This window comes from Mobula birostris, chromosome 23 (genome assembly GCF_030028105.1).
Source record: "Mobula birostris isolate sMobBir1 chromosome 23, sMobBir1.hap1, whole genome shotgun sequence".
Lineage (NCBI taxonomy): Eukaryota > Metazoa > Chordata > Chondrichthyes > Myliobatiformes > Myliobatidae > Mobula > Mobula birostris.
In genome coordinates this window covers 13754419-13778432 of record NC_092392.1, presented here as the reverse complement: position 1 = coordinate 13778432, position 24014 = coordinate 13754419, and the positions used below count along the sequence as shown (strand labels likewise).

At 39.4% G+C, this 24014-nt stretch overlaps 2 protein-coding genes across 16 annotated transcripts in view; one reads left to right on the top strand and one right to left on the bottom strand.

Annotated features, from left to right (window-relative positions):
• Positions 1 to 15875, bottom strand: part of srpk2 (SRSF protein kinase 2) — a 233143-nt gene extending 217268 nt beyond the window's left edge. For 3 of the 13 annotated variants that reach the window (XM_072240929.1, XM_072240926.1, XM_072240930.1), the window contains exons 1-2: positions 5758 to 5787; positions 5536 to 5596 (exon numbers count right to left, since the gene is read on the bottom strand). Coding sequence is in view for 7 of the 13 variants with exons in the window: in XM_072240919.1 (XP_072097020.1) it covers positions 4756 to 4802; positions 5536 to 5596; positions 9740 to 9793 (162 nt within the window). In the remaining 6 variants the exon portion in view is untranslated. Of the gene's footprint in view, positions 1 to 4755; positions 4803 to 5535; positions 5597 to 5757; positions 5840 to 9739; positions 9866 to 15011 lie in introns of those variants that run through there. The other 10 variants (XM_072240919.1, XM_072240924.1, XM_072240928.1 and 7 more) reach the window with 8 other exon arrangements.
• A 1100-nt stretch (positions 15876 to 16975) lies between these two features.
• Positions 16976 to 24014, top strand: part of pus7 (pseudouridine synthase 7) — a 64087-nt gene continuing 57048 nt past the window's right edge. For all 3 annotated transcript variants that reach the window (XM_072241383.1, XM_072241382.1, XM_072241384.1), the window contains exons 1-4: positions 16976 to 17037; positions 20138 to 20638; positions 21462 to 21549; positions 22473 to 22574. In XM_072241383.1, the coding sequence (XP_072097484.1) occupies positions 17030 to 17037; positions 20138 to 20638; positions 21462 to 21549; positions 22473 to 22574 (699 nt within the window). In that variant the 5' untranslated portion in view covers positions 16976 to 17029. The remainder of the gene's footprint in view (positions 17038 to 20137; positions 20639 to 21461; positions 21550 to 22472; positions 22575 to 24014) is intronic.

The following is a 24014-nucleotide window of genomic DNA, read 5'->3' as shown; positions in this document are numbered from 1 at the left end:
AGAAGAACAAACAAACTTCAGATCCAGGTTTATTATTATTGACATACATCATGAAACGTGTTGTTTTATGGCAGCAGTACAATGCAATACATAATAAAAAGTTAGAATAAGAATAGTGCAAAGAGAGAGCAGAATAGTGAGGTCACCTTCATGGACTATTCAGAAATTTAATGGTAAATGGAAAGAAGCTGTTCCTAAATCACTGAGTATGTGTTTCCAACTCTAGTACCTCCTCCTTGATGTGAGATACGAGAAGCAAACATGTCCTGGATCGTGAGGGTTGTTAATGAAGGACACATCCTTCTTGAGACACTGCATACTGAAGACGTCCTTGATGGTGGAGAGGCTAGTGCTCACGATGGAGATGACTAAGTGTACAACCCTCAGCAGCCTCTTTTGATCCTGTGCATTGGAACCTCCATACCAAGAGGTGATGCAACCGGCCAGGATGCATTCCACAGTACATCTGTAGAAACTTGCTAGTCTTTGGTAACATTTCTAAATCTCAAACTCCAAATGAAGTATAGCCACAAGTGTGTATGCCTTCTTTATGATTGCCCAGGATTGATCCTCCGAGATGCTGAAGTTCAGGAAATTGAAGCTGATTACCCTATCTACTGTTGACCCTTTGATAAGGACCTGTGTGTGCTTATTTGACTTCTCCTTCCTGAACAACGTAATCAATTCCTTGGCCTTACTGACAGCTGTTGCAACACCATTCAACCAGCCAATCTTATTTCTGTACACCTCATCACTATCTGATAACAGTTGTGTCATCAGCAAATTTATAGATGCTGTTTGAGCTAAGCCTAGCCACACAGCAACTTTTCTTCAGAAAGTTGCCTCGTCGGTGAGAAGGCAGATAAGTCGGTTTTGTATTTCTAAAAGTGTGGATTGAATTAAAGAATAATGCCATCTCTAAGTAGTTCCAGGGATTTTTTTTTTTGAAAAAGCACAGAGTTTTGTCCAAAATATTCACTTCCAACCATGCTGTGCATATTTACTTCTGATATGACAGCTCAGCTACTTAAATTAAAAGCAAGTCTTTGACCAACAACCTTCTGAGTGAAGGTAGAACAAACCCTGGAATGGGATGGTATTGATCTCAAACAAATTCAATTGCACATTAGTTACTGAAACAGGAATATTTTTCTCCTTGCTCACATGTTAAGTAAGAGTTCTTCCCAGAGCACAGCTTCTATACAGCCACTGGCTACTTTCCCGAATACGACATGTAAAGCAACTGTAGTTTTCAAATGAAAAGAACCTGGAGGAGCACATAGCAAGGTCAAGGGAACAGGATCAATTTGCCTTCTCTGACTTGGTACTAACTATGAATTGAACTAGCTCTTTATCTCCTTTTAAGTGTTCTATAATTCCTTTAATCAGTAAATTTGTAATTTTGAGTTTGGAAAAAGTAGCTATATTAAGTCCCAAGAGAATAGGCTATTATAATTGAGGCAAAAGCACACAATGAAAGTGCTACAAAGTCACTAAGTATCTACCATGTTTCTGATATATTGTAACAATTTGATTGTTGAAAGAATGATTTCTTTTTGGGAAATATATTTCTACCAAGATAAACAGTGCCTCTTTCAGCTATTTACAGAGCATCAAAAGCATTTTATCCAATGAGTAGCTGAACTGTGCAGACAAGGGGCATATGTTCAATTAAAGTTTGTGGAGTGCATAATCCAAGACAGCCAAAAATGAAAATGGGTATACGCCATTAAGTACATGGACAAAACCATGACAAGTGCACTTGAACACTGCAAAGCCTGCCAGATCCTTTCATAATTTACTAAGATCTCCTCTCTTGTCCTTAGCTCTAAAGAACACTGTTCCTTGTACATCAAACCACCATCCTTGCAATCAATCTAATGAATCTTTGGTACTCCCTTTATCTTTTGCACAAAAAGGTTTCTCTCTCTTAGATTTCAAATTGGTCGACCTTCCAAACATTTGTTCACTCTCCACCAGCAAAAAAAATCTATCCACCTTGTCAAAGTTTCAAATCAACAGAAATCATCTCTTAAAATTCAATATTCTCAATAACACAAGCCTATTTATGTAATAAGCTCTTCCTAAATGCCAACCTATGGAGTCCTTATTACAATTTGATAAATTTGTACAGCACTGTCAAAAGCCGGAACTTTCTTACTCAGATGCAATTCCAGATTTCTTCAGAACAATTTAAGTGTGGCTTATCAGAAGCTTCATACAGCCACAGAAAACTGTTTCACTTAAAACTAACATTCTTTAAGGTTTTTTTAAAATCCCATTTTGGTCCTGACCTGAGAGATGAAATATTGTTATTTCATAAATCTCTGCATTTGATTTGTGGCTGCCATTTCATAATTTAAATACCACTCGAATTTATCTCCCCTTCTGTGAGAAAAAGTGATGACCCACTTCCTCTTTTTATACACCATTTACACTCACAATAATAGCAATATTGTTGTTAGGGAAATATTTATCCACTACAGACTATTCCCTGCCTTCCACTCGACATGTGAAGACTATATCCTCTCATACCACTCCATATACAACTTCAAATAAATTAAGTTGGACATTAGACATTATAAAACAACACCACCTCATAGTCAAATAATATTTCTCAAGTTCTTATAGGTTACAATATCTTCCCCAAAAGATTTTGGACCCATAGTTCCAAACCAAAATACTACCGATACTACAGATAATTGAAACCTGAGTCAAAGAAGAAAATGGAAGTATTCAGACCAGATGGAATCTATGGAAAGCTTCAGACTGATGACCTTTCATCAAAACTTATTGATAAATCCTTTGCTTTACTTCCTTTCGTCACCTTTCTAATGTATTGGAATATATCCAATTCTTTAATCAAAAAAGAATTGAATTAGGGTAAAGCACTGACAATTTCCTTACCAAATTTCTCTAAAACCTTGGGATGGATCAATAAATCTTTTGTGCCACAATTTTTTTCTAATAACGCTGACATCAATCATCCAAATTTAACTTAAACAATCAGCTGTTTAGTAAAGCTAGTCCTGAGCTCAGTAAACCATGCTAATGAACTACCATCTAATTCAGGTCACACATCAAAGTTGCTGGTGAACGCAGCGGGCCAGGCAGCATCTCTAGGAGGAGGTACAGTCGACGTTTCAGGCTGAGACCCTTTGTCAGGAGGGTCTGATGAAGGGTCTCGGCCTGAAACGTCGACTGTACCTCCTCCTAGAGATGCTGCCTGGCCTGCTGCGTTCACCAGCAACTTTGATGTGTGTTGCTTGAATTTCCGGCATCTGCAGAATTTCTGTTGTTTGTGATCTAATTCAGGTCTGTTGTTTGCTATCAATCATTTACTCACTGTTTTGTCATTAACTGCTTAGGTGCTTACAGAAAACTTAATAGAAACTACATATCATCTAAATCAAAACTCAAGCTTATTCAGTTTATACAGAAAAAAATTGAAGCAAAGCTCAACTCTGGACTGTTAATAGGCAAAGAGTTGCATTTTAAGCTGCTGCCATTGTTCAATACACAAACACAAACCAACTGCAATAATGAATTGTATCTGGAATCTGTGTATCCATGACTCCAGAAGAATAATGTTACTGAAAGTTAACAGGTCAGCCAGGCTCATCTCAATACTTAACACTACAAAGGAAATGCTAGCAAGACAGTGATATTCCACTTTTCAGACTTCAGCTGCTTTTCAGCTATTATATGGTTATGTGGTTTACACCAAGGTTCCTAAACACATCTGTGCTGGCTAGATGTTGTTAAAAACATTATCCTGAACATTAGTGAAAATCTGAAATGTAGGGAAAAAACATAAAGCAAAGTTTTAAAATATCGAAGGTCTTGACATGCTGTATGGCAATCATAACCAAGTTGTAGCACACATCAGGGCACCAGACCTGAGATGTTACATCTCTCTCCACAGATGCTGTCTTACTTGCTGAGTGTTCCATTCCGTTTTTATTGCACACTGACCAAATTAAATTAGAAAATTCAGAATTTTTGAAACAAGATTATTAATTTTACCTCAACTGGCACAAAGAAAACTGCTTTTTACAGTTATTCCAGATATTTAAAATAACATATTGCTTCACATTACGCTAAGTGCATCCAGTACTGTTTGAGAAATTTTTCCATTTTCCACATCCTGCAGTACACATTGTTTCTTGATTAATGATAGTCATTAGCAAAAAACACCTCCATTCAAGATCTAGTAACCTACATTTCTTTACAAGATCTAAACTAATTAACAAGAAATTACTCAAATCTACAATTAAACATTAAACATCCCAGAGTTGCAATGCTTCCAGAATTAGAGTTGCCATTTGGATTTCAAAGCAGTTCATATATGTCGAAATACACTTAATATGAAGATCTTCACAACACTGCAAATCAAAATGACTAAAGAATTGATTATAGAACCACAGAATTACATTTTAAGAGCCAACTAGGCACATCAACACCGTGTCAGTTGTCTCCAACCAGTTTCACCTCCTAAATATTTCCCACGACTTCTTTTCAAAGAGGTTATTGTCCATATGGCTGTCAAGAATAGGACTGAGCTTTGGTATTTCAGTTCTAACTTACAATCACTGAGGCTGTTTTCTTATTTTTCGCCGTTGATAAATAAAAACAAAACATTCCAGACATGAGGAAGTATTACCCTAATAAAGCAACACACAATATATGATATTACTATGTTTTCATGAGAGTAATGTGCCATCACTTTACTATAATCTCAGTAATACTTAATACCTCTGTTTGGACAATTTTGTCCACCCTCTTCGTAGATGATTCTTGGCCTAATACACAGAATGGACGAAAAAGTTGAAAGGATAAGCAACTTATCAGCACTGAAAACCTCAGCTGTTCGCGAAGAATTAGTCCAATTCATTCATATAGTACAACAAAGAAATCCCTCCTCGGTTTAGAAAAGACTCACGGATACAGAACAAATAGCTATTCAAATATCACCCAAAACAAACAATACAATGCAAAATTAAAAGAAGCCATCATGCTTTTGGGAAAGCAAAGCCTATCAAGTACTGTTACCAAAGTGACATTACATGCACATAATGGAAGCCTCACATGCCGAAACTGTTCAAGAAAACCAATTAGTTTATCAAATAAAAATACCATTCTACAAAGAATACACACATCAACTCAACAGAGATTTTCTGGCAAATTCTTGAGAAAATATTTTAAAGCAATATAACAACAAATTATATGTACTGTTATCAAATTAAGCCAAGCACACTTTCTCCAAAATAACAATGAAATGCTAATATCCCTCAAAATGAACATTAACATGAAAGAAAACGTTAAACAATACAAGGGATGCAATAGTGCATAAACATAAGCAAACATTAAATAATTTTGAGAGATTATGCCACTGTTTTGCACCATCAGCCAGTAGAAAAAAAAACCTTTCTTTCTGCCCAAGCCCAAACCAGCGTTATACGAGATCCAGCGACAGCAGGGGGAGGAGCAGTAGTGTTAATCGGACAAATACACACCACTCTCTTATCCACTCACTTTTTATGAGCCTTCTCTTTCTTTCCTTTCGGCCTCCTCTTCCGAGCTTGAATGGCCAGGACTGACAAGGCAAGAAATACAAGAACATTTTAAAAAAACGAAACTAAAAAAACTGCTTTCTCAACTGTATTGTGTAAAACGGATTATTTGTAGTTGTATGTTTAATAGACTGCCTGGTGTTTAAACTGACAGACGGACAACCTATTTCCCTTTTTTTTTTACCTTTCCTGGAACTCATTTTTCCAGCCGGGATTGTCCTCGCTGAGCCGCGCGCAGGCGCAGGCGGCAACTTCCAGGCGCTCGAGCGCAAGCGAGCTCGGTTGACCGGTATACAAACGACGTCACTTGCCTTACATGGAAGGCAGTAATTAAAAGGCCAATATCAAAGATGAATTGGCCCCCCCCCCCCCCACAATTAAACTTTCCTTAAATATCATTCTCAATTATGCTCTTAAATAAAAAAATGCAAATATATAATATTCTCTTCAAATGCTAGATAAAAATAAACCATGTTAAATAATTCAGACATTCATGTTCAGTCCATTGAGGATGTGCTGATTAACTTGTTCATTGCTTTCTTAACTTCCTGCTAACATTCCGTTTGTGAAAGATGAAATCCATTTACTTAGGCTCAAGTGTTCATTGTGTGCATATTAATGATCAATGCAGTGTTTAGTTTCATCGTGATCTGCACTGTATTGTTCACAGGCCTGTAATTGCAAACTGATATCAGAACCAATCTTTCAAAATATTTACAGCTCTCCCAAACTGTTTCTTCCAGCTATAGACATATTATTGTTGATCATTCTCCCCTTTGTGCTTATCCAGCTTCCTTTGAATGCCCTGATCTTTGCAACAAAGCAATATGTGAATCATATGGATTGGAACAGCTGAATATCAAGCATATTTTCATCAATAACCTTAGTCATTCTATTTTCTCTTAAGAACATTTTAACCTTATGAGAGGCTTTGACATCTTCCACATTCATTGCAAGATAGAACTGCCTTGACCCCTTTGTTCTGGGATTTCTTTTCCTCCAGAAAAAATTGGCTCCCCCCACCTCTATAGTGGTTATTCTGCACAATACCAGAGTTAATTATTTATGAACTGTGACAAAATCCATTACTTTCTTATCCAAATTATGCCTCCATCTGCTACCACTTGCACTTGATTGAAATTCAGAAACTTTACAATGTGTTTACTGACTTCACCACCATCCCACCTTTCTCCCTCACACTCCTAATCCCTCCTTTTCCTCTTCATCCACTTTCTCCCTACTTTAACCGCTAACTCTTCTTTATATCTTTCTCCTGTTCCCCTTGTCTCAAAACCCTTGCTCCTCTACACTTCCTGCTTCCCATAATATCTTATGCTTCCCCTCATCTCTGCCATCCTTACCACCTGCTTTTCATCTCCCACTCTATTCCAATACTCCCCCTCTATTTCTCTTTTTGTTTTCCACCATTTCCCCATCTTTACCCCTCACTCCTCTCCATCTCTACCGTTCCATTCACCTTGGTTCTTCTTTTGCTCAAATTACACTTCCACCAAATTACCCCAACCCCAAACACCCTCCTCGCCCCAAACCATCCTCAATGCACTCCTCTCTTACACCCCACCCCTCCTCTCCTCCATCCCATCCCCAAACTGCCCTTCTCCACCACACTCTTATACTCCACCTCCCAAACCACTTTCTCAACATCCCCCTCCCACTCCAAATCCTCCTTCCAACTCTACCCACAAGCCCACACACGTTATTCCTCCTCCCCTAACCCACACATCCTTCTCCTCTAAATCCACCCACCTTTCTCCTCCACCCCAACACCCCTAACCCCTCCTTAACCCAATTCCTTCCTTAAACTCAACCTCAAACCCCTCATGCCAACCCCAGTACCCTCATCCCATTCCCCTTCTCACCATCTCCCCATTTTCATTCCCAACCCCTCTACCCCTACCTCAGCATTTGCCTTAACCCTACTCCCTCACTCCCACCCATTCCTTTAAACCTTTCATTCTCCTCAGCTCCCACCCCTTAACCCCTCACCTCTAACCCCTTTTGCTCTCACCCCAAAATCTCACCCATCCCTTCACTCCAAACCTACCCCCTCACCCCCAACTCCTTACATCCCTTTACTTCACTCCCAACTGCATCCCCTTCAACCAATCCCTGTCACCTCCATTCCATCAACCCAACTCCATCCCCTCCCCTATAATCCCTCATGTACCTTCACACCTCGAACCCTATCTCCCCAACCCCGAGCCCAATCCCTTCACCTCCATTCCCTCATCCTCTCCCCAACAACCCCTCATCCTCTCCTTGCCTCCACATCTCCTTCAACCCAAATCACACTCTCATCCTCTCAATCCTCATCGTCTCCCACCCAAACCTCATCCCCTTACCCTCTAACCCCGTTATCTCACACCCAAGCTCACGCCTTGCCCCATCCCTCTCACCTCATTCCTCAACTCATCACCCCATTAATGTCAATTCTCACACTCCACACCCATCACCTCACCCCAAAATCCCTCACTGTACCACACCCCTATCCTTCAAAGCTTACCTCCTCTTCCCTATCCCACCTCAATCCCTCATCTCCACTTCCATTCCTCACTTTTACCACCACCTCATCCCTAGCTACAGCTCCAACTGGGGATAGGCGAATACAAGTGGAAAAACATTCTCTAAGGAGTATGAGATAGAGAATGGGACTCCACAGTGGAGTGTGTGTAGCCCATTCCTTAATATTATGATTAATTGCATTTTCTGAAATGTTGGCTCAGAGATTTCCAAATCCCTATATGCTGATGATGGTGCAGTGTGGAAGAGAGGTAGGAATATAAATTATATTGTTAGGAAAATGCAGACAGCTATTAATGAAGTAGAGGAATGGAGACGTTGGTGAGGGTTTAAATTTTCTGCTGTACGGACTCAAGTTAATTGTTTTTCTAAAATGAATATTATGCTCACAATTTTCCCCAAATATATGGTAAATCTCCTAAACAAGAGTCAGTGGTAAAGTTTCTAGGCATGTGGATGGACACAAGGCTAACATGGAAGGTGCATGTTAATAAAATTTTAAAGAAGTTTAAAAAAAGCACTTGATGTACTCAGGTGTAAGTCACAGGTCACTTAAAGAAATATATACGGTTCTAATCAGATCAGTCTTTGATAATGGATGTGTTGTTTATGGGTCAGCATCACCAGTGCTCTTACAGGTCCTAGGTAAACTTCAAGCTCAAGCATTGGAATTATGTTATGTTGCTATTAAATCATCCCCAATTTCAGCATAACTTGTAGAAATGGGTGAAATACCTTTACATCTACGTAGATTACAGTTAGCAATGGTTTATTGGATTAGCGTGAAAGGACATAAAGTTGGCATTCAATATTGGCAATATTGTAGTAGAAGTGTTGGGAGCACTGCATTCGTAAGGTATTCAGTTTTGGGTGGATGGGAAACAAATGGGCACAAAATCTTGGGTGGTTCAATGTGGAATATGGTCCCAGTGTATCTTTTCCTCCTCGATTTTTCTCTTTGCCTGTGTTTGATTCAAGCCTTTTGAAAAAGACCAAGATGAAGATCAGTGAAACAGGAAGTTCAGCAATTTCTGCAAAGCAGGTATTATGGCTTTTTGCATACCTGTTCAAAAGATCCAGGGAGAGGTCATTCGGGTGTTTCTGTTTATGTTCTAAAGTTTCAGTTGAATATTAAGAAAAAATTATCAAAGTATCAGTATTCACATCTGAGATGGTTGTTATCATTTTAGGGTTGGAAGGGATCAAAGTAGTATGTCCTGATTATGTATTTTTGTGGTCTGATTGTTCTTGGTTTTGATATACTGTATATTAAAACAGGTATTTCAAATTGTAGGCCAGGCATTCTTCTTGAGATTGGACAACTTCTATTGAGGCTGCTGGGTCCCGCCTTGTGTATGTATTTCTTATGGGTCCCTGCCCATGTTGAGGTTTAAAGAAACAAGGTGGAAGACATTCTGGATAAGCAATCACTTAAAATTAAGGACATACATGTAATGGTGTCTTTGCATCGGGGGAGATGAAATTCACAATTAAAAGGTTTATTCAATCACTGTGGCAACAAAGTTGGGATAAGGATAAGAAAGGACAGCATTTATATAAAATTCAGAGATGGTAGGAACTCAACAGGGAGATGGGTATTAAAAGAGGCAAGAAGTTATACTTACAGATTTACATATTGGACATAGCAGGTTGAATAGTTGCTTGATCAAAATTAGCATGTATGATACAGGCTTTTATAGGGAGTGCACTTGTCAAGAAACGGTGCAGCATATATTGTTTGAATGCATTTCCTGTGAGGTGCAAATGAAACATATAATTGCTAAATTGAAATCTTTGGGACACACACAGATTAACGTGGAAAGTTTGTCCGGATATTACTATCACCTTTATGTATTTAAGTGCATATTTGAATTTCTGAAAAGCAATAGACTTCTCCAGTTTAAGCAGCAACTCTTGTACCCATATAAGAAGCTTTCTCTACATCAAAGAAAACTGGTACCACGATACTTAACTGATAAATATGAGATTCCAAACTTAACACCAAGTCCATGGTCATTCTCCCTTTACGAAATCCAGATTGGTATACAGCTAATTTTCCACTACTTTCCACAAAATAATGAAGACTTGCCATAACCACTTGTTCCATTATTCTGTTTTCACATACATGTGAAGTTATGGAAACACGTCCATAACCGGAAGGGACTGATTGAAGCCAGGTTTCAATATAGTGATAACAACCGTTAATTTCCCGGAAGCAGGAAGCCACCCTTCAACCCATATTGTATTTAAGAACTTCAAAACCAACATAAGCTTTGGATCCGATAACTGTGCCACAAAGCTCATCTTTCTCTGGTGATGTCTGACCAGCACTACTAATACCCTTTTTAAGTTCAGACAATGTAAATTGAACACCCGAGCAGGAACTGGAACACTCCTGAAGAGGGAGGACGTCCTGAAGAGAGAATTCAGGGAGTTAGGTAGTAAACTGAAAAACAGGACCTCCAGGGTAGTAATCTCTGGATTGCTGCCTGTGCCACGTGCTAACGAGCACAAGAGTAGCATGATCAGGCATATTAATGTGTGGCTGAGAGACTGGTGTAGGGCTTCGGGTTCCTGGACCACTGGGGCATTTTCTGGGGAAGGTACAACCTGTACAAAAAGGATGGGTTACACCTGAACCCAAGGGGGTGCAATATCCTAGCAGACAGGTTTAATAAAGCTGTTCGGGAGGGTTTAAGCTAATTTGGCGGGGGATGGGAACCGGAGTGATGGGGTTGAGGATGGGGAGAACTGAAATGAATCAAAGATAGTGTGCAACAGAGATGATAGAAAGCACAGGCAGGAGATATGGCATAATCACAGCCAGTGAGATGAGTTACAGGGCAATGGAGGTGTGGTGCAGTTAAAACATAAAGCAACAAATACTGGACTGAAAACGTTATATTTGAATGCACATAACATAAGAAATAAAATGGACAATCTTGAAATCAGCTGCAGATTGGCAAGTATGACGTTGTGGCTATCTCTGAAATTTGGCTAAAGGATCGCTGCCATTGGGAGCTGAATGCTCAAGGATATACTGTGTATCAGAAAGATAGGTTAGTAGGCAGAGCGGGTGGTGCGGCCCTGTATATAAGAAATAATATTAAATTATTAGAAAGAGATGACATAGGATTGGAAGGTGTAGAGTCTCTATGGGTTGAGTTAAGAAGTGGCAAGGGTAAAAGGACCCTAAAGGCAGTTGTATACAGGCCTCCAAACAACAGCTGGGATGTGGATTTCAAATTACAGCAGGAGGTAGAAAAGGTGTGTCAGAAGGGCAATGTCATGATAATCAATGGGGATTTTAACATGAAAGTGGATTGGGAAAACCAGGCCAGTACTGGACCTAAGAGAGAGAATTTGTGGAATGTCTAAGGGATGGCTTTTTAGAACAGCTTGTTGTTGAGCCCACTAGGGGATCAGCTGTGCTGGATTGGGTGTTGTGCAATGATCCAGAGGTGATAAGAGAGATTAAGGTTAAGGAACCTTTAGGGAACAGTGATCACAATATGATCGGGTTCACTTTGGAATTAGAAAAGGAGAAACTAAATTCCAATGTGTCAGTATTTCAGTGGAATAAAGGAAATTACAATAGCATTAGAGGGGAACTGGCCAAGGTTGACTGGAAAGAGACACTAGTAGGAAGGACAGTAAAACAGCAATGGCTGGAGTTTCTGCAAAAAAATGAGGGAAGTGCAAGACAGATATAATCCAAATAAGAAATTTTCAAATGGAAGAAGGACACTACTGTGGCTGACAAGTGAAGTCAAAACCAAAGTCAAAGTTAAAGCAAAAGAGAGGGCATACAAGGAAGCCAAAGCCAGTGGGAAGATAGAGGATTGGGAAGCTTATAAAGACTTGCAGAAGGAAATTAAGAAGGTCATTCGGAAGGAAAAAATGAATTATGAAAGGAAGCTGGCGACTAATATCAAAGATACTAAAAGCTTTTTTAAGTACATAAAGGGTAAAAGAGAGTTGAGGGTAGATGTAGGACCAATAGAAAATGATGCTGGAGATATTGCAATGGGAGACGCAGAGATGGCAGAGGAACTGAATACGGATTTTGCATCAGTCTTCGCAGTGGAAGACATCTGCAATATACTGGACATTCAAGACTGTCAGAGAAGTGAAGTATGTGCAATGAAAATTATGACTGAGAAGGTGCTTAGGAAGCTTACTCGTCTGAGGGTGCATAAATCTCCTGGACCTGATGGAATGCACCCTCGGGTTCTGAAGGAAGTGGTTGGAGAGATTGCGGAGGCATTAACAATGATCTTTCAAGAATCAATAGAGTCTGACATTGTACCGGATGACTAGAAAATTGCAAATGTTACTCCACTATTCAAGCAGCGTGGGAGGTAGCAGAAAGGAAACTATAGACCTGTTAGCCTGACATCAGTGGTTGGGAAGTTGTTGGAAATGATTGTTAAGGATGAGATTATGGAATACCTGGAGGCACATGATAAGATAGACCAAAGCCAGCATGGTTTCCTGAAAGGAAAATCCTGCCTGACTAACCTACTGCATTTTTTGAGTTAATTACAAGCAGGGTAGACAAAGGAGATGTAGTAGATGTGGTGTACTTGGATTTTCAGAAAGCCTTTGACAAGGTGCCGCACTTGAGGCTGCTTAGCAAGGTAAGAGCCCATGAAATTACAGGGGAGTTACTAGCATGGGTGGAGAATTGGCTGGTCGGCAGAAAACAGAGAGTGGGAATAAAGGGATCCTACTCCGGCTAGCTGCCGGTTACCAGTGGAGTTCCACAGGGGTCGGTGTTGGGACCGCTGCTTTTTACGATGTACAGTATGTTAATAATTTGGAATATGGGATTAATGGATTTGTGGCTAAATTTGCTGATTATACAAAGATTGGGGGAGGAGCAGATAGTGTTGAGGAAACAGAGCCTGCAGAGAAACTCAGATAGTTTAGGGGAAGTGGCAAATGAAATACAATGTTGGAAAGTGTATGGTCATGCACTTTGGTAGAAGAAATAAACAGGCAGACAATCATTCAGATGAGGAGGGAATTCAAAATGCAGAGAAGCAAGGGGATTTGGGAGTCCTTGTGCAAGATACCCTAAAGATTAACCTTCAGGTTGAGTTGGTGGTGAAGACGACAAATGCAATGTTGGCATTCATTTCTAGAGCATAGAATATAAGAGCAGGGATGTGATGTTGAGGCTCTATAAGGCACTTGTGAGACCACACTTAAGAGTATTCTGTGCACTTCTGGGCTCCCTATTTTAGAAAGCATACACTAACATTGGAGAGGGTTCAGAAAAGAATCACAAGAATGATTCCAGGAATGAAAGGATTACTGTATGAGGAAAGTCTGGCAGCTCTTGGGCTGTATTCCTTGGAGTTCAGGAGAATGAGGGGTATCTCATAGAAACATTCCAAATGTTAAAAGGCCTGAACAGATTAGATATGGCAAAGTTATTTCCAATGGTATGGGAGTCCAGGACAAGAGGGCATGACTTCACGAATGAAGAACGTCCATTTAGAACAGAGATGTGGAGAAATTACTTTAGTCAGAGGGTGGTAAATCTGTGGAATTTGTCGCCACAACCAGCTGTGGAGGCCAAGTCATTGGGTGCATTTAAGGTAGAGATAGATAGGTTCTTGATTAGCCAGGGCATCAAGGGGTATGAGGAGAAGGCAGGGGAGTGGGGATGACTGGAAGAATTGGATCAGCCCATGATTGAATGGCAGAGCAGACTCGATGGGCCGAATGGCCTACTCCTGCTCCTATATCTTATGGTCGTATTCTTTTTTTTGTCAGCAATTTGAGGATTGCTTCCCAAAACTGTTTCTCTATAACTGACATGTGTTTGCTAATAATCCTGCTTTTTCAGAGTTAGTAACTGCACCCTTTTCCTCACTACACAAAACCAGTAGTGCCTCAAGTTTTCTGACTCCTCCCATTTTCTGTACCAAACCCCAAACTTCCCTTACCTGTATTTCTTTTCCAAAGCTATCACAGCACATTCTCCAATAAATTTTCTGTACCCTTCTCACTACTTTTCTAACTGTAGCTTGAGCTATTTTGGAAGATGAATAGGCATAAAACCGCCTAACTTTCCTAAAAGTTTTATTCCGCTCCTTCACAAATTTCCAACCACAATTGACTCATGACAACCCCAATTTCTGTAACTCTATATGCCATCTCATTTTTGTCAAAGGTAGCCACTCCTCCTCCATTACCCATGTTCCAATTGTGTCTCTTATCAATATAACCTTGTATTAACTTAGACAAAGTTTCAACCAAGCTTCCTGTACACATATAACATCAGGTTTATTTGGTAAATCTTCAGTAAATTTCTTAAATTCTTGACTATTAGCTAACAAGCTTCTAGCATTCCATTGTAAGATTAGAAAAACATTCCTTTGAAGTCTGAACATTATTTACCAGGAGTTTGAAGCGATTTAGTATTTGATTTGTTATCTGAAACACTCGAAAACTTCTATAGATGTACCGTGGAAAGCATTCTGACAGGCTGCATTTCTGTCTGGTACTGGGAGTGTGGGGGTGGGGGGGCTACTGCACAGGACTGAGAGAAGCTACAGAAAGCTGAAAAATTAGCTAGCTTCATGTTTGGTACTAGCTTCTGTAGTACTGAAGACATCTTCAGGGAGTGGTGCCTCAGAAAGGTGTTACACATTATTAAAGACCCCCATCACCCGGGGCATGCCCTTTTCCCATTGTTACCATCAGGAAAGAGCTACAGAAGCCTGAAAGCACACACTCAATGATTCAGAAACAGCCTCTTCCCCTCTGCTATATGACTCCTAAATGGGCATTCAACCCATGAATACTACCGCACTTAAAAAAAATATATACAGGTATTTCTGCTTTTGCACCATTTTAATCCATTTAATATACATACATACTTACTGTAATTGATTTACTTTTTTTCTTCATGTATCATATTGAACAGTTCCTGCAAAGTTAACAAATTTCACAACAAATGCCAGTGATAATAAACCTGATTCTGGTCTAGATTTAAGTCTTTCATCTCTAGATGTTTTTCTACAGCTTTTTATATAATTTTATTCTTTTTCTGTCCTACTTTTAGTTGTGCTGTACAATTTACCACATCTGCCAAGTGACAAATTTTAATTTATCAACAAATGATCCTTTGTTATACAATCATGCACTTTACACATCATCTTTAATCTGTTTTCCTTATATTAACAGGTCCCTTTGACACTTTCTGCAGAGCCTCTGCATAAGATATGCTCATTTCCATTTGAACATACTGCACTTCCACAAGTTTATTGTACACCCTGCATAAGCAGAGTTATGTTCTCCTCTGTAAGTGTTACATATTAACCTAACACCTCCTCCACAATTGCCAAAATCATATTTTCCACCAGACCTACCACACTGGTTTTTTTTACCCTTACACAGTTGCTACATAAGCCAAACTTCTGGCATTGAAGGCATCTCAGAGGGGGCAGCACAAAAACTGGAACCATATAACCTAAATGCATCCTATCCACCAAACTTTTTCCCGTCAAATTTAATCAACAGCGATAAGCTATCTGTTCTTACTCCACCGCAAAACACTTTTAAACGTTTAGCATCCACAACTTTTCACTCGGCTAAATTATTTTCAACTTGTTCAATGGATATATCTAGGGGGACTCCAGAGATTACTCCTCAAAGCCACCAACATTCAATATAAACAACAGGAATTCTGCAGATGCTGGAAATTCAAGCAACACACATAAAAGTTGCTGGTGAACGCAGCAGGCCAGGCAGCGTCTCTAGGAAGAAGTGCAGTTGACGTTTCAGGCCGAGACCCTTCGTCAGGACTAACTGAAGGAAGAGTAAGTAAGGGATTTGAAAGTTGGAGGGGGAGGGGGCGATCCAAAGTGATAGGAGAAGACAGGAGGGGGAGGGATGGAGCCAAGAGCTGGACAAGTGATAGGCAAAAGGGGATACGAGAGGATCATGGGACAGGTCTGTCCCTCTGAATATACGCCTTGCCCATCCTCTGGGTCCCCCCCGCCTTGTCTTTCTTCCTGGACCTCCTGTCCCATGATCCTCTCGTATCCCCTTTTGCCTATCACCTGTCCAGCTCTTGGCTCCATCCCTCCCCCTCCTGTCTTCTCCTATCATTTTGGATCTCCCCCTCCCCCTCCAACTTTCAAATCCCTTACTCACTCTTCCTTCAGTTAGTCCTGACGAAGGGTCTCGGCCTGAAACGTCGACTGTACCTCTTCCTGGAGATGCTGCCTGGCCTGCTGCGTTCACCAGCAACTTTGATGTGTGTTGCTTGAACATTCAATATAATTCCTTAGTGTTACTTTTCTACCTGCTACAGCTTTTAACCCCAAAAAGCTTTCTCGCATTGCTTACTATATTTACAAAATACTGAGTGCCCCAATTCTTAAAAGGATTTCTGTAAACAATTTCAACAAATGCGTTCTTTTCAAATCTTTAGGTAATCTAATTAGATTGATATCAGAAACAGATCCACGTTCAAAACCTTCGACTTTTCCTTCCTTATTTTATTTAAATCCTGTATACTGCCTTCATCACTGGACGACAAGCCACTGCAATCCTGAATCGACTGCTTATTTTTTTCCCCCCGTTTCTGCCATTCGCCTTCCTCTGTCGCTTTCTGCCTTCTCTACCCGCCCCCGACTGGCAGCAACAGGCTCAGTCCTTTTGCTGCAACACCCCCTTCTCTCCCCAATCCCCGCTCTTCCTTCTCCCTTTTTTCCCGTTCTCCTTGCGCTCCCTGATCAACTGGCTAGAACCCAGGGCGACGCCGGATGTTCCGCCGACGTCTCCGGGCAGTGGCCAATGAGTGACCAGGAAGCGCAGGGGGCGGGCTGGGGGTCGGGGAATCGGTGTCGGTGCTGCCGCACGTGCTTCCGGTGCGTGGGTCGGCAGTCCGCTGCATGTTGTGGTGAGTAAGGAGAGATTTACTGGAGCTCTTTTTCAAGTACTCTGACCTACAGGGTACCTCATTACTGGTGATTAGATATCCTAGAGAATTTCTTATAATATGACATCGTGCGATGAGCTGAGGCCTGGTTATAAATCGCATAGTTTGTAGCCTTCATTCCCAGTCAGGTCTGAATCTACTGTCAAAAAGGACTGCTTAAGCGGTGTCGTGAAAGCCACTTTTTTCCCCTCATATTTTACACTTTGTAAATTATATATGGACTCTACAATCGCTGACATGTCGCAGTATCAGAAGTATTGTTAATATGCAGCCGGAAGAGTGCTAATTTTGGAGATTTGAGAAACAGGTACAGATGGGTTGTCTAAGAATGGTCTAGAAAAGCAGAAAATGGGAAATGCTTTCCTTTCAAAGTGGAGTTTTGCATACAAGGAAAGTGCATCCTATAAGGAATACTACATATTGCTTCTAAGGAAGTCCATCGTATGAGAATTAAAAACTGCAATAACATAAGGTTCCTTATCTGCAATATCAAAATTGACCTGGTCTGATGTGAAATTGGAGAGCTGGTTATCTGAAGTTGTTAAATTGAGTCACTAATAATATGTCGGGACAGAAAGTAAGGCCCTGATCCTCGAGCAAAAAGCCTTCATTGGAACAGTGGCAGATAGCAAAGGGAAGAGGTATCAGTATCTAGTTTCTCTGATATATAGAAAAATGATTCATGAAGACTGAGTGCAATACATGAAATTAAAATATGTTCAAATGAAATTACAGTAGTCTATTAGCGGTGTTTTGGGGCTGTGGGAGAAATAAGCAGAACCGAAACCTGCTCATTCGCAGGGAGAACATGCAAGTTTGAAACAGCATCCAAGATCAACATTGATCCTGGGTCTTTGAGATGGTGAGTTTATTCTACCGCACACGGGTCAAGACATGCTGGTGTCAACACAGCATTAAATGTGGATCACAAAATGCAACTAGAACAGTCAAACAGGAAATGATGACTAGTTTGAGTACACCTGTGAACATGTGTGGATTTGAAATGCAGAGGGTGGAATCTCATTTCGGATCCACATGAAATAAGATGGGATTGGAGACATTTGTTAAGGAAGCAAACGTAGCTGTGGAGAAGAAAGAAGAGCAGGTCACTGGAAGAGAAGTAGCGGTGAATTAAAGTAAATAAGAATCTGGTTGAGAAAATATTGGAACTGATTAGGGACAAAGAAAAGCAGCTAAATCGTGTGGAGGTGGGGAGCATGCTTGAGGCAGTGGAATGAATATTTTGTACATCATTTGGGAGCTTAGTTACTGATTTCATTCAAAACTGAGAGTAACACATTTTTGGATAATAAAGGAATTAAGGGTCTGGGATAGGACAGGTAAATAACGTTGAAGTAGAAGGTAAGTGCTGTATGATTCTATGATTTGTCAGTCATAGAACGGTGTAGCACAGGAACAGGACTTTGGCTCACAGATTATGTGCTAACCATGATGCTAATTTAAACCACACATTTTCCCACATGTCCTATCATCCATTCATTCTCTGCTCAAATGCATCTTAAACGTTACTCTCATATCTGTTTCTACCACCTCTTCTGGAAGCATTTTCCTGGCATCTACCACCCTATATTTAAAACAAATGTATGTAAATCTCTTTAAAATTTTTCTCTCACCTTAAAGCTCTGTCCTCTATTATGCGATATTTTCACCCTAGGGAAAATTCCTATTAGAATAAGATTTATTATCACTGTCTTGTACAAAATGCAGTTTGTTGCTTATAGTACAGCGCAGACATAAAAATCTATAAGTTACACAAATAGTGCAAAATAAAAAGAATAATGAGGTCCTGTTCATGGACCATTCAGAAACTTACTGGCAGAAGAGAAGAAACTGTTCCTAAATCATTGATTGTAGGTCTTTTGGCTCCAAAACCTCCTCCCTCACCTTTCAGTCTCCAAGGATCCAAAGAAAACAATCCTAGTTTGTCCAACTTCATATAGTTAATACTCCCTACTTCAGGGAACATCCTGATGAATCTCCTTTATACCTTTCCTGTACTGAAGTGAATAGAGCTGCATATAACACTCCAAATGTGTTCTAGGCAAAATTTTATTTAGCTGCAACATAACTTCCCAACATTTAGACTCAGCACCCTGACCGTCTAAGGCAAGTGCCTTCTACATCACGTTATTAATTTGTGTTGCCACTTTGAGGGAGCTTGAAGTGTAAAATGGTGTATAATTTCATGTTTCTCTTGTGCATCCAGTGTTCTATACCTATTATGCTGCTGCGAGTAAGTTATTCATTGAACCCGTGCATATGTGTATCTGTAAACTTGACTTTGACCTTTATTCTGGATTTGCACCCTAAGATCCCTTTGTACATCAGTTCTCCTTGGGGTTCTACCATTTACTGTGTCTGTTCTCCTTACAGTTGACCTCCCAAAGTCTCTCACTTGTCCAGGTTAAGCTCTGTCAAGCAGTCATGATCTTTTGAAAGGTGGATCAGGTTTGGAAGCACTGGCTGACTTCAGCTCCTGCATAAGATAGTACAATGCTGCTGTTGAGGAATAAGGTGGAAATACTGTAAAACTTTGATTAACAGCATCTGGTTTTATGGAAATCCTGACAGTTCAAAATCTGCCTCACTCATCAGAGTGCAAGCATGGTGTAGATCAAAGTTGGAGTCTGGAATGTGGGCAGGGTATGTGGCCAGAACCAGTGTTAGAATCTGGAACACAAGGTGTCAGGAATGTGAGTAGATTTATGAACTGGAGAATTTATATGTTTCATCACTGGAAAATTCACTGTCTATATATTTTTTAAAAAGTAAAATAAAAGTGTGTGGGGTATTATTAGGAATAACATCCAGTAGCCCATAAAATCTGCAATTGTTGCTACTAAAATGCGGAAGGTGTATCAGCAAAATAAAACTAGAAAGGAAGTGCTAAGTTCCCCTGTGTATTTTTTTTTAAATCCTTATGCAATCTGAAGTGACTGTAATGGATATTTTCTAGAGAAGACATAACTCTTACCCACTTCAAGTCAGGAAAATATTTATATTCTTGTTGCTTAATATAATATGTTTTTTTTATTTTTAGTTTCTTTAGGATTTCCCCTTTCTGTCAAATTATTAGAATTGGTTTCTGTCACGTGCCTCTGAAAGTCTGTCAGTCAAGAAAAGTATGGACTGCCTTTGAGGAAAGTAAACTTCTGTCTACATTGTACAGCAACATGGAAGAGGAGGAGCCAACTAATCTTTCCACAAAGCGTCCTTGCCCAGATCATGTGGATGAGCAGACTGAGCAAGAATATCATAAAAGGACCAAACTTTCAGAACCTAGTGCATCTCTTCATCAGTCTGTTGTGTCTAAACGCACTGAAGGAATTGAAAGTGGCTTGCAGGCTTTGTCTTCCAGAAAAGATGAGAATGATGAAAAAGAAGCCGTGGAAGAAACAGCTGATGGTGTACTTCAGGAGGATGAAGAAGGCGATGGAGACAGCTTTGCTGACATGATGAAACATGGCTTAGTTGAGCAGGATGTTGGAATCATCAAGTTTGTGAGCACACACGAAGGTTTCTCAGGAATTTTGAAGGAAAGGTAAAACTAACCATAGGACTAAATAGAGATGAAGTTTAACTAAGGGGAAATTAAATTGAGTAAACAGCAAATTCAGCATATATTTTGCATAAAATTAATGTCACTTTGCTTTTTAAAATTTGTTTAAATGTCCATTCACCAACTAACTTGTTATTGTCCACACTTAGTTGAAGTTATATAATAATAAACATTTTGATGATTTTTTAATCTCTAAAATTCTAAATTCTGATTTTAATGTTGAGTAGAAAGTAGCTTTTGTTATTTGCATGACTCCATTACAATATTTGTATGTGGTTCAGGGCTAGAAGATTTGCTTCCAGAATAATTCTCAAACTAGTTGTAGTTTTAAAGAGAACTCACCGGATAACAGTTAATTTAGCCAGGTGTGAATAAGATGTAGTCTATGCCCTTTTGCTTTTCGGTATGGATAAACTCTTTATCAATTAATTTTCATTATATGTCCAAAGTACATTTTATAACAATTATATAATCTATTTCTGTTAATTCAATGTGGATGCTGCTTGGGGGAATTATTTCATATTAAGTCAATATATAGTAATTCTTATCCATGTTTATATTTTATTCATGTTATGGTAGAACAATACGATTGTTTTTGGTTTTTGACTTCAGACCGTGTCTTTGTGCACTCACTAAAGACTCAAAAAAACTCCTGATCTCGTACAATTTGTTAAGTGAGCATCTGAACATTTCCATTTCCTGTCTAATTGAAAAAGGATGCAACTCGTCATAATGAAGAGAATCTTCAAAGGAAGTCAGTAAAATTGAATTTTATTTTGAACTACTTTGCACTTTTATCTTATAGGTATTCAGATTTTGTTGTGCATGAAATAAACAAGGAAGGAAAGACAGTTGTTCTGGATGATTTATCTGTACCTGATGATGATGATGAGGTAAGGACTTTTCAGCTCAGGCATCGGATTTCTACAGTGATAATTAGTGAATGTGCACAAGAGGATGCTGAGTGCATTGATAAGTTTGTTTACCTGCTAATTTGTAAAACTAATCACTACAGCACAGTACAGGCTCTTCAGCCCATGATGTTGTGCCAACCTGTATAAACCTGCTCCAAGTCTCCTTCCTACATAGCCCTTAACCCTTCAGTTTTCTTTCATCAATGTGCTTTTCTCAGAGTCTCTTAATTGTCCCTCATGTCAGCCTCTATCACCATCATCCCAGGCACTTTGTGCAAAATAAACCTTTTTGTGACATCTCCCCGAAACTTTCCTCCACTCACCTTATAAGGATGTTCTGTCGTTGCTGATCTGGGGAAAAAGATACTGGCTGTCCACTCTGTCTATCCCTTTTATAATCTTAGACAAGTCACCTCTTACACTCTACTCCTAAAAGAAAAGCTATAGCTTGCTTAACCTTTCCTCATAAGATGTGTTCTGTGATCCAGGCAGCTTCCTGGTAAATCTCCTCTGTACCCCGCCAAAGCTTCCACATCCTTCCAAAATGAGGTGACCAGAACTGAACACAATACTCTAAGTGTGATCTAACCAGGGTTTTATAAAGCTGCAAAATTACTTCGTGGCTCTTGAACTCAGTTGCCCAGCTAATGAACGGCAACGCCCCAGACACCTTAACTACTCGCAACTTGCACAGCAACTTTGAGGGATCTGTGGACTTGGACCCCAAGATCCAGTTAGTCACAGAAGCAGCAAACCATGAGGAATCTTAGAAGAAATTAGATGCTGAGCAAGAGACATTCCTATTTTATTTCCTTATTTTCAGTGGTTCTCTTCTTTCTGTAGATTGTAGGGTAAATTATGGTTATATAAATTATTCTGTGACATCTTTAATAATCTTTCAGGAATCTTCAGATGATATTTTTTCAGTATTATCAACTCAAGATAAAGAACGTTTGGAAAATCTTCAGCTTTTTAAAAATAAGGAAGATTCTGTGTTGATTGAGGTATGTACGTACGTTATTTCAGAATTAAAGGAAATATGGGCTATTCAGTCAACTGTTTTACGCTTGTGTCAAAAATTTACACATCTCACTTTGCATTGACATTTTGCAGTATTTCATAATCTTCTGGTCCTTTTCCTACTTATTTAACTTTCATTCAAAAGAAAACACATCTGCTTCAAATATTTCCTGTGGTATTTTATTTCACATCTCAGTCCCCTGAAGAAAATGCCTCCTGTATTGTGGGTTGGATTTATTTATACCTTTGTGTTCTTGGATTCTCCCACAGATAAGAACATGTTCACCCTTCACATCCAGCCTACTCAGTCATAGGAAAGAGAAGGCAGCAAACCTCTCACATATCAATTTGTAAACTCTTTAATTTTTTTGGTCCATGTTTTGATTCTATCCTTATATCTGAAAGAATATAGATCAAAAGATTACTATTTTTTAAATAGTTGTTTCAGAAAATGTTGCTGCAATGCGATTATATTCAAGGATTGTTAGTTGATAAAGTGAAGAAAAACTAAACAGGCAAAATGCAGAGAGATCATATTAAGCTATGGATTAACTAAGTGGAGCTATGGAGTAGCTACTTGGTTTCTCATGCCTGCTCTACTATTTAATAAGGTTGATAGCTCTTCTGATTGTAACTTCAGCTCGGCATTCCCGTTACCAATGAAAACCTTTTATTTCCGTACTCTTAAGTATCTCTCTGTAACCTTATTAAGGATGCCGATTCTGTTGCCTTTGAGGAAATGAGTTCTAGAGACTCATGATCTTCAGAAACTTTCACTTCATTTTTGTCTAAAATGGGTAACTTATTTTTAAATGATGACCCTCTGGTTCTAGATTGGAAAATGAAAACCTACAGCAGATGGAAGACTGATTTATTTTTAAAAAAGTAAACATAGAGCCACTCAGCAGGAAGGATGGCATCTGTGGAAAGAGAAACAGTGTCAATGTTTCAGGTGAAGATTGTTCTAATAAAGGTCTTTAGCCGGTAGCATTGATCCTGGTTCTGTATCCTGGCCTTGCTGAATGTTTGTATCAATTTCTGTTTTCACTCCAAATACCATCCAGTAAACCTTTTCGTAACTTCCAACTCAGAAATTTCTTGCCTTAAATTAAGAGGTAAATACGGTAAACACCCCTTCCTTAAATAAGGAGAGCAATACTGTAAACTAAACTCCAAACTTGGGTCAATTCAATGTTTTTTTTATAACTGGTGTAATCTCCCTACATGTATTACCAGTTCCCTTTGCAGCACCTTATCAGATGCCTCTTGAAACCACAAAAGTATATCCACGAGAATCATAGTACAGTGTTATTTATTCATAAAAGTCCAATAAATTGGTAAATATGATTTCCCTTTCATAAAACCATACGCAGACTTTTATCTTGGGAGTTTTTTAGGTGTCCAGTTGTAATGTGTGTGATGAT